The sequence below is a fragment of the Lolium perenne genome, chromosome 2, assembly GCF_019359855.2.
Source record: "Lolium perenne isolate Kyuss_39 chromosome 2, Kyuss_2.0, whole genome shotgun sequence".
Classification (NCBI taxonomy): Eukaryota; Viridiplantae; Streptophyta; class Magnoliopsida; order Poales; family Poaceae; genus Lolium; species Lolium perenne.
In genome coordinates, this window is record NC_067245.2 from 142,241,563 (window position 1) to 142,254,880 (window position 13,318).

At 39.3% G+C, this 13,318-nt stretch overlaps 1 protein-coding gene across 2 annotated transcripts; it reads right to left on the reverse strand.

Annotated features, from left to right (window-relative positions):
- Positions 1-6,937: 6,937 nt before the first annotated feature.
- Positions 6,938-11,256, reverse strand: LOC127333404 (uncharacterized). Of its 2 annotated transcripts, none has more exons than XR_011751976.1 (4): positions 10,703-11,256; positions 10,214-10,579; positions 8,527-8,633; positions 6,938-7,207 (listed from the first exon to the last, which is right to left on the reverse strand). XR_011751976.1 is itself a non-coding variant. In XM_051359800.2 (4 exons), exons 1-4 carry the CDS (start codon positions 10,748-10,750, stop codon positions 7,185-7,187), a joined length of 555 nt encoding a protein of 184 aa, XP_051215760.1. In that variant the 5' UTR covers positions 10,751-11,256; the 3' UTR covers positions 6,938-7,184. The 2 variants fall into 2 exon arrangements, 1 of the variants encoding a protein (XP_051215760.1); XM_051359800.2 differs by having other exon boundaries at positions 10,203-10,579.
- Positions 11,257-13,318: the final 2,062 nt, after the last annotated feature.

Here is a 13,318-nt window from a genome sequence, read left to right on the forward strand (position 1 = left end):
TCCAAAATGAAGCTCTTGGGAGGGTTTTTGAAATTTCCATGATTAAAACTAAAAACCACTTCTCTTCATGCTTGACTTCATAATTAAGTCAGGGTTTAGGGATATATAGGTGGTAGATACATGATTTTTCCGGTTTGAATATGTCTAGACCTTGTTTATCAACTTAATTGAATGCTTACTATATGACATAAGAAGACTACTATGTGCCTTGATTTTTCATTTTGTGTTTTTTCTGAATTTTTATGCCCATTTGAATCTTGGTCAAATCCTAGGTTTGACCATGATTTAAACAAGTTTAAAACATGAATATGAAAAATTAAGCATATATCCTTTTTAGTCACTCCAAAATGTAGATCTTGGTAGGGTTTTTGAAATTTCCATGTTTGAAACCAAAAACCACTTCTCTTCATGCATGCTTGACTTCATAAGACAGAGTTTAGGGTTAGGGGGTAGATACATGATTTTGCTGGTTTGAATATGTCTAGACCTTGTTTATCAACTTAATTGAATGCTTACTATATAACATAAGAAGACCTTGTTTTTTTGAATTTTTATACCCATTTGAATCTTGGTCAAATCCTTGGTTCCACCAAGATTTGAAAAAGTTAAAAACATGAATATGAAAAAGTAAGCATGTATGCTTCTTAGTCACTTCAAAAATGAAGCTCTTGGGAGGGTTTTTGAAATTTCCATGTTTGAAACCAAAAATCACTTCTCTCCATGCTTGACTTGATTAGACAAAGTTTAGGGTTAGGGGTAGATACATGATTTTTCTGGTTTGAATATGTCTAGACCTTGTTTATCAACTTAATTGAATGCTTACTATATGACATAAGAAGACTATGTGCCTTGGTTTTTCATTTATTTTGATTTATTTTGAATTTTTATGCCCATTTGAATCTTGGTCAAATCCTAGGCTTGACCAAGATTTAAACAAGATTAAAAGATGAAAATAAAAAATTAAGCCTTGATCCTTCTTATTCACTCCAAAATGAAGATTTTGGGAGGGTTTTTGAAATATCCAGGTTTGAAACCCAAAACCACTTCTCTTCGTGCATAGTTTAGGGTTAGGGGTAGATACATGAATTTTTGGTTTATAGTAAGCATTCAAGTTGATAAACAAGGTCTAGACATATTCAAACCAGAAAAATCATGTATCTACCCCCTAACGCTAAACTCTGTCATATGAAGTCAAGCATATAAGAGGAATGGTTTTGGGTTTCAAACATGGAAAATTCAAAAACCCTACCAAAAGCTTCATTTTTGGAGTGAATAAGAAGGATCCAGGCTTACCTTTTCATTTTCATGTTACTAACTTGTTTAATTATTGGTCAAACCTAGGATTTGACCAAGATTCAAATGGGCATAAAAATTCAATAAATAATTCAAAAAATGAAAAACCAAAGCACATAAGCTTCTTAAGTTATAGTAAGCATTCATGTTGATCAACGGAGTCTAGACATATTTAAACAATAAAAATCATGTATATACCCCAAACCCTAAACTCTGTCTAATGAAGTCAAGCACGAAGAGAAGTGGTTTTCGGTTTAATGTTTTATTTCTTTTTTTTGAATTTTTATGCCCATTTGAATCTTGGTCAAATCCTAGTAGGTTTAACCAATATTTAAACAAGTTTAAAACATGAAAATGAAAAGTAAGTATGGATCCTTCTTATTCACTCCAAAATGAAGCTTTTGGGAGGGTTTTTAAAATTTCCATGTTCGAAACCCAAAATGACATCTCTTCGTGCTTGACTTCATAAGACAAAGTTTAGGGGTAGGCGTACATACATGATTTTTCTGGTTTGAATATGTCTAGACCTTGTTTATCAACTTGAATGCTTACTACATGACATCAGAAGACACTATGTGTTTTTTTTTGAATTTGTTATGCCCATTTGAATCTTGGTCAAATCCTAGGTTTGACCAAGATTTAAAACAGTTTAAAACATGAAAATGAAAAGTAAGCCTGGATTCTTCTTAGTCACTCGAAAATGTAGCTTTTGGGAGGTTTTTTTTAAATTTCCATGTTTGAAACCCAAAACCACTTCTCTTAATGCTTGACTTCATAAGACAGAGTTTAGGGTTAGGGGCCAAGTATATACATGATATTTCTTGTTTTAATATGTCTAGACTTTGTTTATCAACTTGAATGCTTACTATATGACTTCAAAAGACTATGTGTTTGGTTTTGATTTTTTTGAATTTGTTATGTCCATTTGAATCTTGGTCAAATCCTATGTTTGACCAAGATTTAAACTAGTTTAAAACATGAAAATGAAAAGGTAAGCCTGGATTCTTCTTAGTCACTCCAAAATGAGCTTTTGGGAGTTTTTTTAATTTCCATGTTTGAAACCCATAACCACGTTTCTTCATGCTTGACTTCATAAGACAGAGTTTAGGGTTAGGGGGTATATACATGATATTTCTGGTTTGAATATGTCTATACTTCATTTATCAACTTTAATGCTTACTATATGACATAAGAAGCTTATGTGCTTTGGTTTTTGATTTTTTGATTTCTTTTTTGATTTCTTTTTTGAATTTTTATGCTCATTTGAATCCTGGTCAATTCCTTTGTTTGACCAAGATTTAAACAAGTTTAAAACATAAAATGAAAAGGTAAGCCTGGCTCCTTCTTAGTCATGAAAATGAGTTAACTTGGCTTTCCAACCCTTGAATCCATAGGAAACTTTGTACTAATGCAGTATAATAATCACCCGAGTTTTTACACCAACAGGTCTGTCACTTACGTGTGGTGCCCATGCGTGAGGTCCCACACTTCAGTGAGCACAAGTCACCTGCGGTAGGCAGGCAAAATCCCAGCCATCTTCTTTGTCAAGAGAAGACGCATCAGCGTGCGTATCGGAAAGTCTGTGGGTCCTTCAGGATCCTTCGGTTGTCCCTCTCACACAAAAACAATTCTCTCTCATTCTCGGCCTCGCTCGACTCGCTCGCTCGCACCTCCTGCGCACTGACAAACCCTGCACAACTGTCAACATCACCAGAAAAAGAATATACACCATAAATAAGAGGGGCCCCGTGACTGCTATCCCTTCTTCTCCTTCCGTGTGATTCCTCTTCCTCCGAGTTTCACTCGACGGGCAAACACACATGTGCTGCATAGTAATAATAAAAAAGTAAAAGAATCGACTACGAATCTATTATTAAATAGGTTAAACTAGGGTTTTGCCCAGTACTACAGATCTAGTTGAAAAAAAATCTCCAACTACGGGGTTCGATTTTGGCCTACAAATAAAAAATTAAATAAGTTGAACTAGTATTCATCTAAAAAATCATCTTGGTTTGCATTGTTTGATACTTTTCATAGCCAGAGTGCATCACAATTTTTTTTGATTTAATGCTTTGCTTTGCCAATTTTGATTTTTTATGACCACCTTCTATTTGAATTTCCATGTTCGAAACCAAAAACCACATATCTTCATGCTTGACTTCATGAGACAGAGTATATGGTTAGGGGGTAGATACATGATTTCTCTGGTTTGAATATATCTAGACCTTATTTATCAACTTAATTGAATGCTTACTATGTGACATAAGATGACTATGTGCATTGTTTTTTTTTGAATTTTTATGCCCATTTGAATCTTGGTCAAATCCTAGGCTAATTTGACCATGATTTAATCAAGTTGAAAACTTGAATATGAAAAATTAAGCATCTATGCTTCTTAGTCACTCCAATATGTAGCTCTTGGGAGGGGTTTTGAAATTTCCTTGCTTGAAACCAAAAACCACTTCTCTTCATGCATGCTTGACTTCATAAGACAGAGTTTAGGGTTAGGGGGTAGATACATGATTTTCCTGCTAGTTTGAATATGTCTAGACCTTGTTTATCAATTTAAATGAATGCTTACTATATGACATGAGCAGACCTTGGTTTTAATTTTTTATACCCATTTGAATCTTCATCAAATCCTAGGTTTGTTGACCAAGATTTGAACAAGTTTAAAACATGAATATGAAAAAGTAAGCATGTATGCTTCTTAAGTCACTCCAAAATGAAGCTCTTAGGAGGGTTTTTGAAATTTCCATGTTTGAAACCAAAAATCACTTCTCTCCATGCTTGACTTGATTAGACAAAGCTTAGGGTTAGGGGTAGATACATGATTTTTCTGGTTTGAATATGTCTAGACCTTGTTTATCAACTTAATTGAATACTTACTATATGACATAAGAAGACTACTATGTGCCTTGATTTTTCATTTTGTGTTTTTTCTAAATTTTTATGCCCATTTGAATCTTGGTCAAATCCTAGGTTTGACCATGATTTAAACAAGTTTAAAACATGAATATGAAAAATTAAGCATATATCCTTCTTAGTCACTCCAAAATGTAGATCTTGGTAGGGTTTTTGAAATTTCCATGTTTGAAACCAAAAACCACTTCTCTGCATGCATGCTTGACTTCATAAGACAGAGTTTAGGGTTAGGGGGCAGATACATGATTTTCCTGGTTTGAATATGTCTAGACCTTGTTTATCAACTTAATTGAATGCTTACTATATAACATAAGAAGACCTTGTTTTTTTGAATTTTTATACCCATTTGAATCTTGGTCGAATCCTTGGTTCCACCAATATTTGAAAAAGTTAAAAACATGAATACGAAAAAGTAAGCATGTATGCTTCTTAGTCACTTCAAAATGAAGCTCTTGGGAGGGTTTTTGAAATTTCCATGTTTGAAACCAAAAATCACTTCTCTCCATGCTTGACTTCATTAGACAAAGTTTGGGGTTAGGGGGTAGATACATGATTTTTCTGGTTTGAATTTGTCTAGACCTTGTTTATCAACTTAATTGAATGCTTACTATATGATATAAGAAGACTATGTGCCTTGGTTTTTCATTTATTTTGATTTATTTTGAATTTTTATGCCCATTTGAATCTTGGTCAAATCCTAGGCTTGACCAAGATTTAAACAAGATTAAAACATGAAAATGAAAAATTAAGCCTTGATCCTTCTTATTTACTCCAAAATGAAGATTTTGGGAGGGTTTTTGAAATATCCAGGTTTGAAACCCAAAACCACTTCTCTTCGTGCATAGTTTAGGGTTAGGGGTAGATACATGAATTTTTGGTTTATAGTAAGCATTCAAGTTGATAAACAAGGTCTAGACATATTCAAACCAAAAAAATCATGTATCTACCCCCTAACGCTAAACTCTATCATATGAAGTCAAGCATATAAGAGGAATGGTTTTGGGTTTCAAACATGGAAAATTCAAAAACCCTACCAAAATCTTCATTTTTGGAGTGAATAAGAAGGATCCATGCTTACCTTTTCATTTTCATGTTACTAACTTGTTTAATTATTGGTCAAACCTAGGATTTGACCAAGATTCAAATGGGCATAAAAATTCAATAAAGAATTTAAAAAATGAAAACCAAAGCACATAAGCTTCTTAAGTTATAGTAAGCATTCATGTTGATCAACGGAGTGTAGACATATTTAAACAATAAAAATCATGTATATACCCCAAACCCTAAACTCTGTCTAATGAAGTCAAGCACGAAGAGAAGTGGTTTTTGGTTTAATTTTTTATTTCTTTTTTTTGGAATTTTTATGCCCATTTGAATCTTGGTCAAATCCCAGCAGGTTTAACCAATATTTAAACAAGTTTAAAACATGAAAATGAAAAGTAAGATGGATCCTTCTTATTCACTCCAAAATGAAGCTTTTAGGAGGGTTTTTAAAATTTCCATGTTCGAAACCCAAAATGACATCTCTTCGTGCTTGACTTCATAAGACAAAGTTTAGGGGTAGGGGTAGATACATGATTTTTCTGGTTTGAATATGTCTAGACCTTGTTTATCAACTTGAATGCTTACTACATGACATCAGAAGACACTATGTGTTTTTTTTTTGCATTTTTGTTATGCCCATTTGAATCTTGGTCAAATCCTAGGTTTGACCAAGATTTAAAACAGTTTAAAACATGAAAATGAGAAGTAAGCCTGGATTCTTCTTAGTCACTCCAAAATGGAGCTTTTGGTAGGTTTTTTTGAATTTCCATGATTGAAACCCAAAACCACTTCTCTTAATGCTTGACTTCATAAGACAGAGTTTAGGGTTAGGGGCCAAGTATATACATGATTTTTCTTGTTTTAATATGTCTAGAATTGGTTTATCAACTTGAATGCTTACTATATGACATCAAAAGACTATGTGTTTGGTTTTGATATTTTTGAATTTGTTATGTCCATTCGAATCTTGGTCAAATCCTAGGTTTGACCAAGATTTAAACTAGTTTAAAACATGAAAATGAAAAGGTAAGCCTGGATTCTTCTTAGTCACTCCAAAATGAGCTTTTGGGAGTATTTTTAATTTCCATGTTTGAAACCCATAACCACTTTTCTTCATGCTTGACTTCATAAGACAGAGTTTAGGGTTATGGGGTATATACATGATTTTTCTGGTTTGAATATGTCTATACTTCGTTGATCAACTTTAATGCTTACTATATGACATAAGAAGCTTATGTGCTTTGTTTTTTTTTGATTTCTTTTTTGAATTTTTATGCCCATTTGAATCCTTGTCAATTCCTTTGTTTGACCAAGATTTAAACAAGTTTAAAACATGAAAATTAAAAAGTAAGCATGGCTCCTTCTTAGTCATGAAAATGAGTTAACTTGGCTTTCCAACCCTTGAATCCATAGGAAACTTTGTACTAATGCAGTATAATAATCACCCGAGTTTTTACACCAACAGGTCTGTCACTTACGTGTGGTGCCCATGCGTGAGGTCCCAAACTTCAGTGAGCACAAGTCACATGCGGTAGGCAGGCAAAATCCCCGATCAATCTGGGCGGTAGCTGTTAAGGACTCGATTGCATTTCTTGCATTCAGACTGGGGTACCTGTGGGGCCCCGGACTAGCTGTCCGAAACACCCGTTATGCATACACATTCACGATCCCATGGTCAGTGTGTCGTGAAAGCATAACCGAACTGGTATCAAATACATCATCCATTACAGTACCGAATAAAAAGATTACAACAGGTCACATGACCAATACTTACATAAGAACCATAATGGCAGGAGATCAACAATCACACAGCGGAAATACTTCAGACGAAAGCGTTCGCATGGCCCAAGTCATGCCATAACCCTAAAGGCAACTGACTGGGAAGACGTTCCTAGCTCGCATAGACGTCGTCGACTCCTTCTTCATCTGTCGGATTCCACCAAGTCTGGCCATGTAAATAGCCAGGGACAAAGCCATGAGTACATTATGAATTGTACTCGCAAACCACCTTGGAGAGAAGTAAAGGATATGCAATTTGGCAGTAGCAAGGAACATGCACTATTCTAAGGTTACAAGGAGTGAGAGATTGTTTCTCTCGAGAGTATGACATCTCTATATCTTTGTTGAAAACCTTTTTGAAAACAAGTTTCTTTTGAAGACTAATAGGTTAGGGTGACCCATTTTTCCTTCCCGGCCATCTCATATGGCCAAAACAACTTTTCCAACTTTCCACCGTACCTCCCAGGTACCTTTCCACCAGTCCCACTGGTATCCTTTTCTAAACCCTTTGAAAAAAACTCTTTTATAAAACAAAATCCTTCTTTGATACTCCGCACCGCCTTTCCCACGTCCATAACCGCGGACACGGCTATTCGAATAGATTTACACTATGCAGAGGTTGTACACTTTCCCCACAAGATCCGATAAATCCGCCGGGATCATCCCTGGTTCACCAAGCGTCAAAACGCGAGGTTCGGATAACCGATCGCAGTTTTTCGCTTGCTCGCCTTAGCCTAAGACATGCCGCCTAGAGTTGTACCTCCCAACACCAGAGTCCGAGGGGTCGTTTACCCAGGAGTAGCAAATTCCCCGACCAGCTCGACCCTCCGGAATGCCGCGGCCAACTGCGGGACATTATTCAATAGGAGCTCATAGGTTGTGCCCCTGCCATCTGAAAAGAAGGAAAGGCATCCCAGTACGTCGGGAAGGCCCGGTCGATAGGTGTCCATGTTCGGACTACCCCTTACACTTGCAGGACCCAGACTAAGGCGAGACAAACTACTACGCTACGCCCCGTCCCACTAAAGGGTAATGTGGTTGTACTGGCTAGGTCCGGTTGTGTACGCAGTCAACAAAGATTTTTGAAAACAAAAGTTCCTCATTTTTCCTTCAGCACCATCTTTCTCAAAACCTTTTCATAAAAATTTCCACTTGGGCAAGGTTCCCCCATTCCAAGGTTTTCAAAGAACTCATTTTCTTTAAAACCTTTTTCCAAATTCCTTTTTTCAAAAGGGATCCCAACCTATAGTCCAACTTTATTTGAAAAGCGGCGACAAAGAGAGGATAAGGTGTTAAGCACCAAATCGCTACCAAGATTGTCCAGTAGGTATCAACGAGGGGTAGCACCCGTAAGGGTGGAATAATAAAATTCCGAGTGGATATAACCACTCACATAAATAAATAAAAAAGACATGCAATTTATAAACCTATAATAATGCAAGAGTAAGAAAATTAGGATAAGGTATGCATCAAGAGGTGGCTTGCCTTGGTTGGCTATTTGTCCCTGGACTTCTTCTTCACGAACCTCTGCTCTTCCTTCCTCTTCGAAATCCTCACCAAGATCCTCTCCTTCTCCGATAGCGTTCGCATTTCTAACGTCGCAAAATAAAAAAAGCGATCAATCAACACATAGGCATAGCATCAACCACATACACTCACTCTAGTAGTAAACCACTCAATCAGAGGCACTAAACAAATCAATTAAATAGCATCTAAGGCAAGATGATCATCTTATTTATAAAGGGGCTGATTTTACCGCTACTCAAAAAGTACTTAACATAACAGCTATCAGCTAAAAGGGCTCTAGCTCACGCCAAGATATAATCCGTACAAGTACTGGTGGTAATGAATCTTGGAAACCACCAGAAGGGTTTGGTGCCAAAGTTCATTACAAAACATTTTAAACAAAAACAACTCAATTGCCCCTATGGGTAAATTAAGCACCATCAATTTAACCGGCCACTCCAGAATAATGCACACAAATTTTTAGTAAATTCACAGAGAGTAAAGATTGATTTATAAAGCTACTGAAATTGGATTCAATAAATTTGAGTTTTTAAAACAAAAGTTATAATATTTATAAAACCAGAAATGACTTAGGGACCAGTTAAATGGTATAAATCTTTCTGTGAGTCACAAAAATACATGCAGCATACCTAGTGAAAGCTAACAACATTTAGAATACACTTGACAAGAATCATATGTAAATTAATTTTTAATTAACCTAGACAATTTAAATAAGACGGGAACCAGAGCACACAAAAAGCTAGGCACACCAGTATCAGAGCATCAACAACCAGATCCAATCATACCCATGGATAGATAACACTAAATGTGATCTAACTCCACTGGTTTGGCATTTTTCTGAATTGTAAATGATTTTACAAAAATCATACACTGAACAGATATACTGTTTCAGCAATAAAATCTTTAGAATTAATCTACATCTCTGAAAAATATTTCCTTTGGCACAAAACTACCCTGTAGTTGTGTCTACCATTAGCATTTGTATTTGTTTCAAAATCATTTTTATTTTTCAAAATAAAATTCATTTACTGTCTCTCTGAAAAAACTTATTTTGTAAATAAACTTAAATCTAGGAAGCTCCTGCATGTGATACCTATGCCAAAATAAAGATATTGACTTCTACTACTCTGAAAAATTGATTTCTTACAAAAATAGTTCACCAAATTCAGACAATGATTAAAATACTCTAACAGCAACATTTCAGTAGAGCCATTACCAGCACAAAACTAAACTATAAGAACACATGCATGAAATACTGGGTGGTTAGAAATTTGTTTAGGAGTATTAACAAATTTGAATCATGAATTTTGGATGCATGTGGATTTTCCATGATTTAAAAGCTACTGCAATCCAACAGGCAGTAATATACAGGAAAAAGAAAAAGGAAAAGATCTGGGCCGAAACCCTGGCTGAGCCAGATTCGGCACGGGCTGGCCCATCGGTGGCCGCAACGAGGGCGGGAGAAGGCAGTTTGATCCGGCCTGCGCGGGGCCCGCCGCCATGCCACCATGCACGGGGCCAGGCGACTCGCCGCCACCACATCGAGATCTAATGGCCCCGGCCAAGTTCTTCCGCGTCGACAGAATCGAGAGGCTCTGACTCGTCCTACTCGAAGAGAAGAGAAGGAGGCTCACCCAGGGCTCACCGGCGGGGTCTTGGACGCGACGGGGACGGCGTGGTGTGGCGGAGGCGATGCAGGAGAGAAGCGGAGGCCTGGGGGTTTCGCCTCGGTCGGGCTTGAGCTGCTCCCGGGCGTCGATGCGGAGGAGGACGTGCGGCGTGCTGCTGGTCGCTGCCGCAGATGGAGATGAGAACAGCGTCGAGGACTGGTCCGTGTGGAGCGGCGATGCTCGCTGACGGGGTCTCTGGTGGTCTGGGTTGTTTCGGAGGCAAAGACAGCGACGTGAGGTGGCTCTCCCCAGGCAGCGACGCGCGCGGACGAAGTCGTGCTCCGCTTCGGGTACAGCAATGCAGCCGTGCCAGGGCTCCATGATGGCGACCACCTAGCGAGCTGCAGGGAAAAAAAATGGAGGGACGGTCAGCTTGAGCGACTCCAGGTGGTTGACACGGACGGCGGCGTGCTCCGCGTCGGGGACAGCAGCAGATGTGCCGAAGCTTCGACGTCAGCGACTACCGGAGCCTGGGGGAGACGGGCGGAGAACGAAGGAGGGCGCGGTTGCATGCAGAGGAAGACCGCGACGGCCTGGGCGGCCCGGGCGCGCGACGAAGACGCGGATGCCGACCTGGTCCGTCGATGCTGTGAGCGAACGCGACGAGGGCGAGATGACGGCTGCGACGCGGGCGTCAACAAGCAGTACGGCTGGCCTCTTCTCCGGCAAGAAGGAGCAGGGCAGGGCTCTCCGTTTCTGCTGCTTCCGAGGGGTGCAGGGAGGAGAGGGGAGATTGGAGTGAGTGGGGCTTGGGCTATGGAGAGGTGCAGGTCTCCTATCTATGCAAGGGAGAGGATCGGGGCCGCACCGGCCGTCCTGGTGACGTGGTCACCACGGACAGGCGGGTTCGGGCGGCGAGCGTGGCCAGCAGAAAGGAGACAAGGTGAAGAGCGGGCGGCGCCAAAGAGCCAAGCATGCCTATGCGGAGCTTTAGGCGAGGTGACAGGTCGGGGACGAAACGGCACGCCATGGTGGTGGTGACCATGGTCGTGACAAGCAAGGGAAATTGGGTTGTGGAGCGGGGCGATGTGAGCATGCGAGCAGCGCGACCGCGACCTGTCGCTGATCGGTCACAGCGGGGCGGCGATCAGGACGCCAAGAAAAGACAACTACGAGGAGCTAGGCTGCACTGGATATTCCAATGGATGGAGGCAGCCTTGGTGGTGAGAGGACGGGGCAGAGGAGGACCGGTCGGCTCATGAATGGGGTCGATGACTGCGCGCACGCTAGGTGTTCGACGTTTCGTCGTCCTTCAGAGCGAGGGCGCGTGCGGCCAGGAAGAAAAGTACAAGGGTGAACGTGTGTGCTGGTCTAGTTAGGGACAATGAGGAGGGGCTGGTGGCGAGGTTGCTCGGGCAGAAACACCCTACTCAAATCTTGGTGCATGCCACCCGGTGTCATTGCCGAAGAGAGAAAGAGAGCAAGCCAGGGCTAGCTTGGTGACTTTCCAGGTGTGCTAGTGGTTAGGATGCAGGTCTAGGACAGCCCACGAGCCAAGGGAGAAATGGAGATTTGACTCACACGTGCACATGCAAAGGCATTAGATCGGCTCTCCTCCTTGCCAAACACAAGTGGACAAAAGGATATGGCCAAAATATCATGCATTACGACCAGGGTTGAGTGCATGTGATGAAGTGGCCTTACGAGAGAGATGACCACAAGAAGGGGTGTAGAAAGATAGAGGTGGAAAGGAGAGATGGGTCACAAGGGTGCCATGCATGGCATAGCCGGTTCTCCTTGCCAAGCAAGGATGTCTCAAAGAATTTTCCCACATGGTTAGATAGGCTAGCTGGGTTGTGATACTGATGATGGTCTGGAACGAGATTTGAAAAGGAGAAGGAGTAGAGTGAGTTCATCTAGAGGGAGGGAAAAGAGAGAAGAGAGAGAGAGAGAGAGAGAGAGAGAGAGAGAGAGAGGAAGGTCAATGATCACATGTAGTGTGTTGGTAAAAAGGACACACTTTATTTTGCAAAAAAAATAAAAAAAATAAAGAAGAGTAGTTGATAATATGACCGAGAGAGGTGATATAGGTACATGTGTTGTCATTCAAATTAACAGAATTTCGAATTTTGGCACTTCGCAAATCCGAGAATATGCCTTTGTTGATATGGGGCGTGGAAGAGATTTTGAAAAGAGCAAAATATTATTTTGAGTTCAATGGGTTCTACTTGCATAACAATGCCTAGTAGGTTTTTGTCAACATTTATTTGACATCAAAAGGTGCAAGAAATGGCTTATAGTCATGATCATGCATTTTGGGTAGACAAGAAATAAAATAATTTCATAGAAAATATTTTTGAATGGAAACGATGTGATAAAAATATTAGTAACATTTCCTATTTTTATAAGAGAAAATCTTTTAAAGTAGTTTTATAAAAACTAGAAATATTTTGGAAGTCAAAAGGAGAGGAAAGGGTGATTTAGGGTTTTACCGAAATTGGATGGAACCTTGAGATTTAAAAAAAAAGAAAAAAAAGGATTTGAGGGCAAGAATTCCTCAAGAGTCTTGTTTAATGATCTTGGGAAGATAGAGATGCAGATAGAGATAATACACTTGTTGGACAATGGTCGTCTACCAAGATTATGCATAGGTGGTGTGAGTAGACTAAATGATAGATCAATGAGATGTATTAGTGGCAAAGACAGTGCCATGGATATTTGACCATAAATCAAATAGTCCTCTAATTATTTTTGGTGTCTATGGCCCTTATTTGATTAAAAAGGATAAAAGGTTAAATGGAAACCTTTGAAATATTAGAGAGGGTTTTAGAAGAGTAGGGTGATCCATAGTTGAATTAGAATAAAATATGGATCACTCCATTTTACTTTTGGAAATAAAAATGCATATACAAGCTTTTATATAAAAAAATTAAAGTCACACAAAGTAGGGGTATGCCATTTGGTAATACTTTGTGCCAACAACAATTTTAGAAACCCCTATTGTGATACTATGATCTAAGTGGCCATAGCCAATTTAAAGAAAAGATTTTTGTCAAGACCTTTTGAATTAAGACTTTGAGTCAAAAGACAAAACAAAAGAGGTTTTAGTGTTGTGTCAAAAAGTTCAAATACCAGAGAAG

Bases quoted from the DNA above. Each gene is read 5' to 3' on its own strand.
- LOC127333404 (XM_051359800.2), bottom strand. From the start codon at position 10,750: ATGCAACCGCGCCCTCCTTCGTTCTCCGCCCGTCTCCCCCAGGCTCCG. The intron at 8,634-10,202 runs GTGAGCCTCCTT...TTGCGACGTTAG, and splicing joins ACCCCGCCGGTGAGCCCTGG to AAATGCGAACGCTATCGGAG. The intron at 7,208-8,526 runs GCAAGCCACCTC...TTACATGGCCAG, and splicing joins GGGACAAATAGCCAACCAAG to ACTTGGTGGAATCCGACAGA.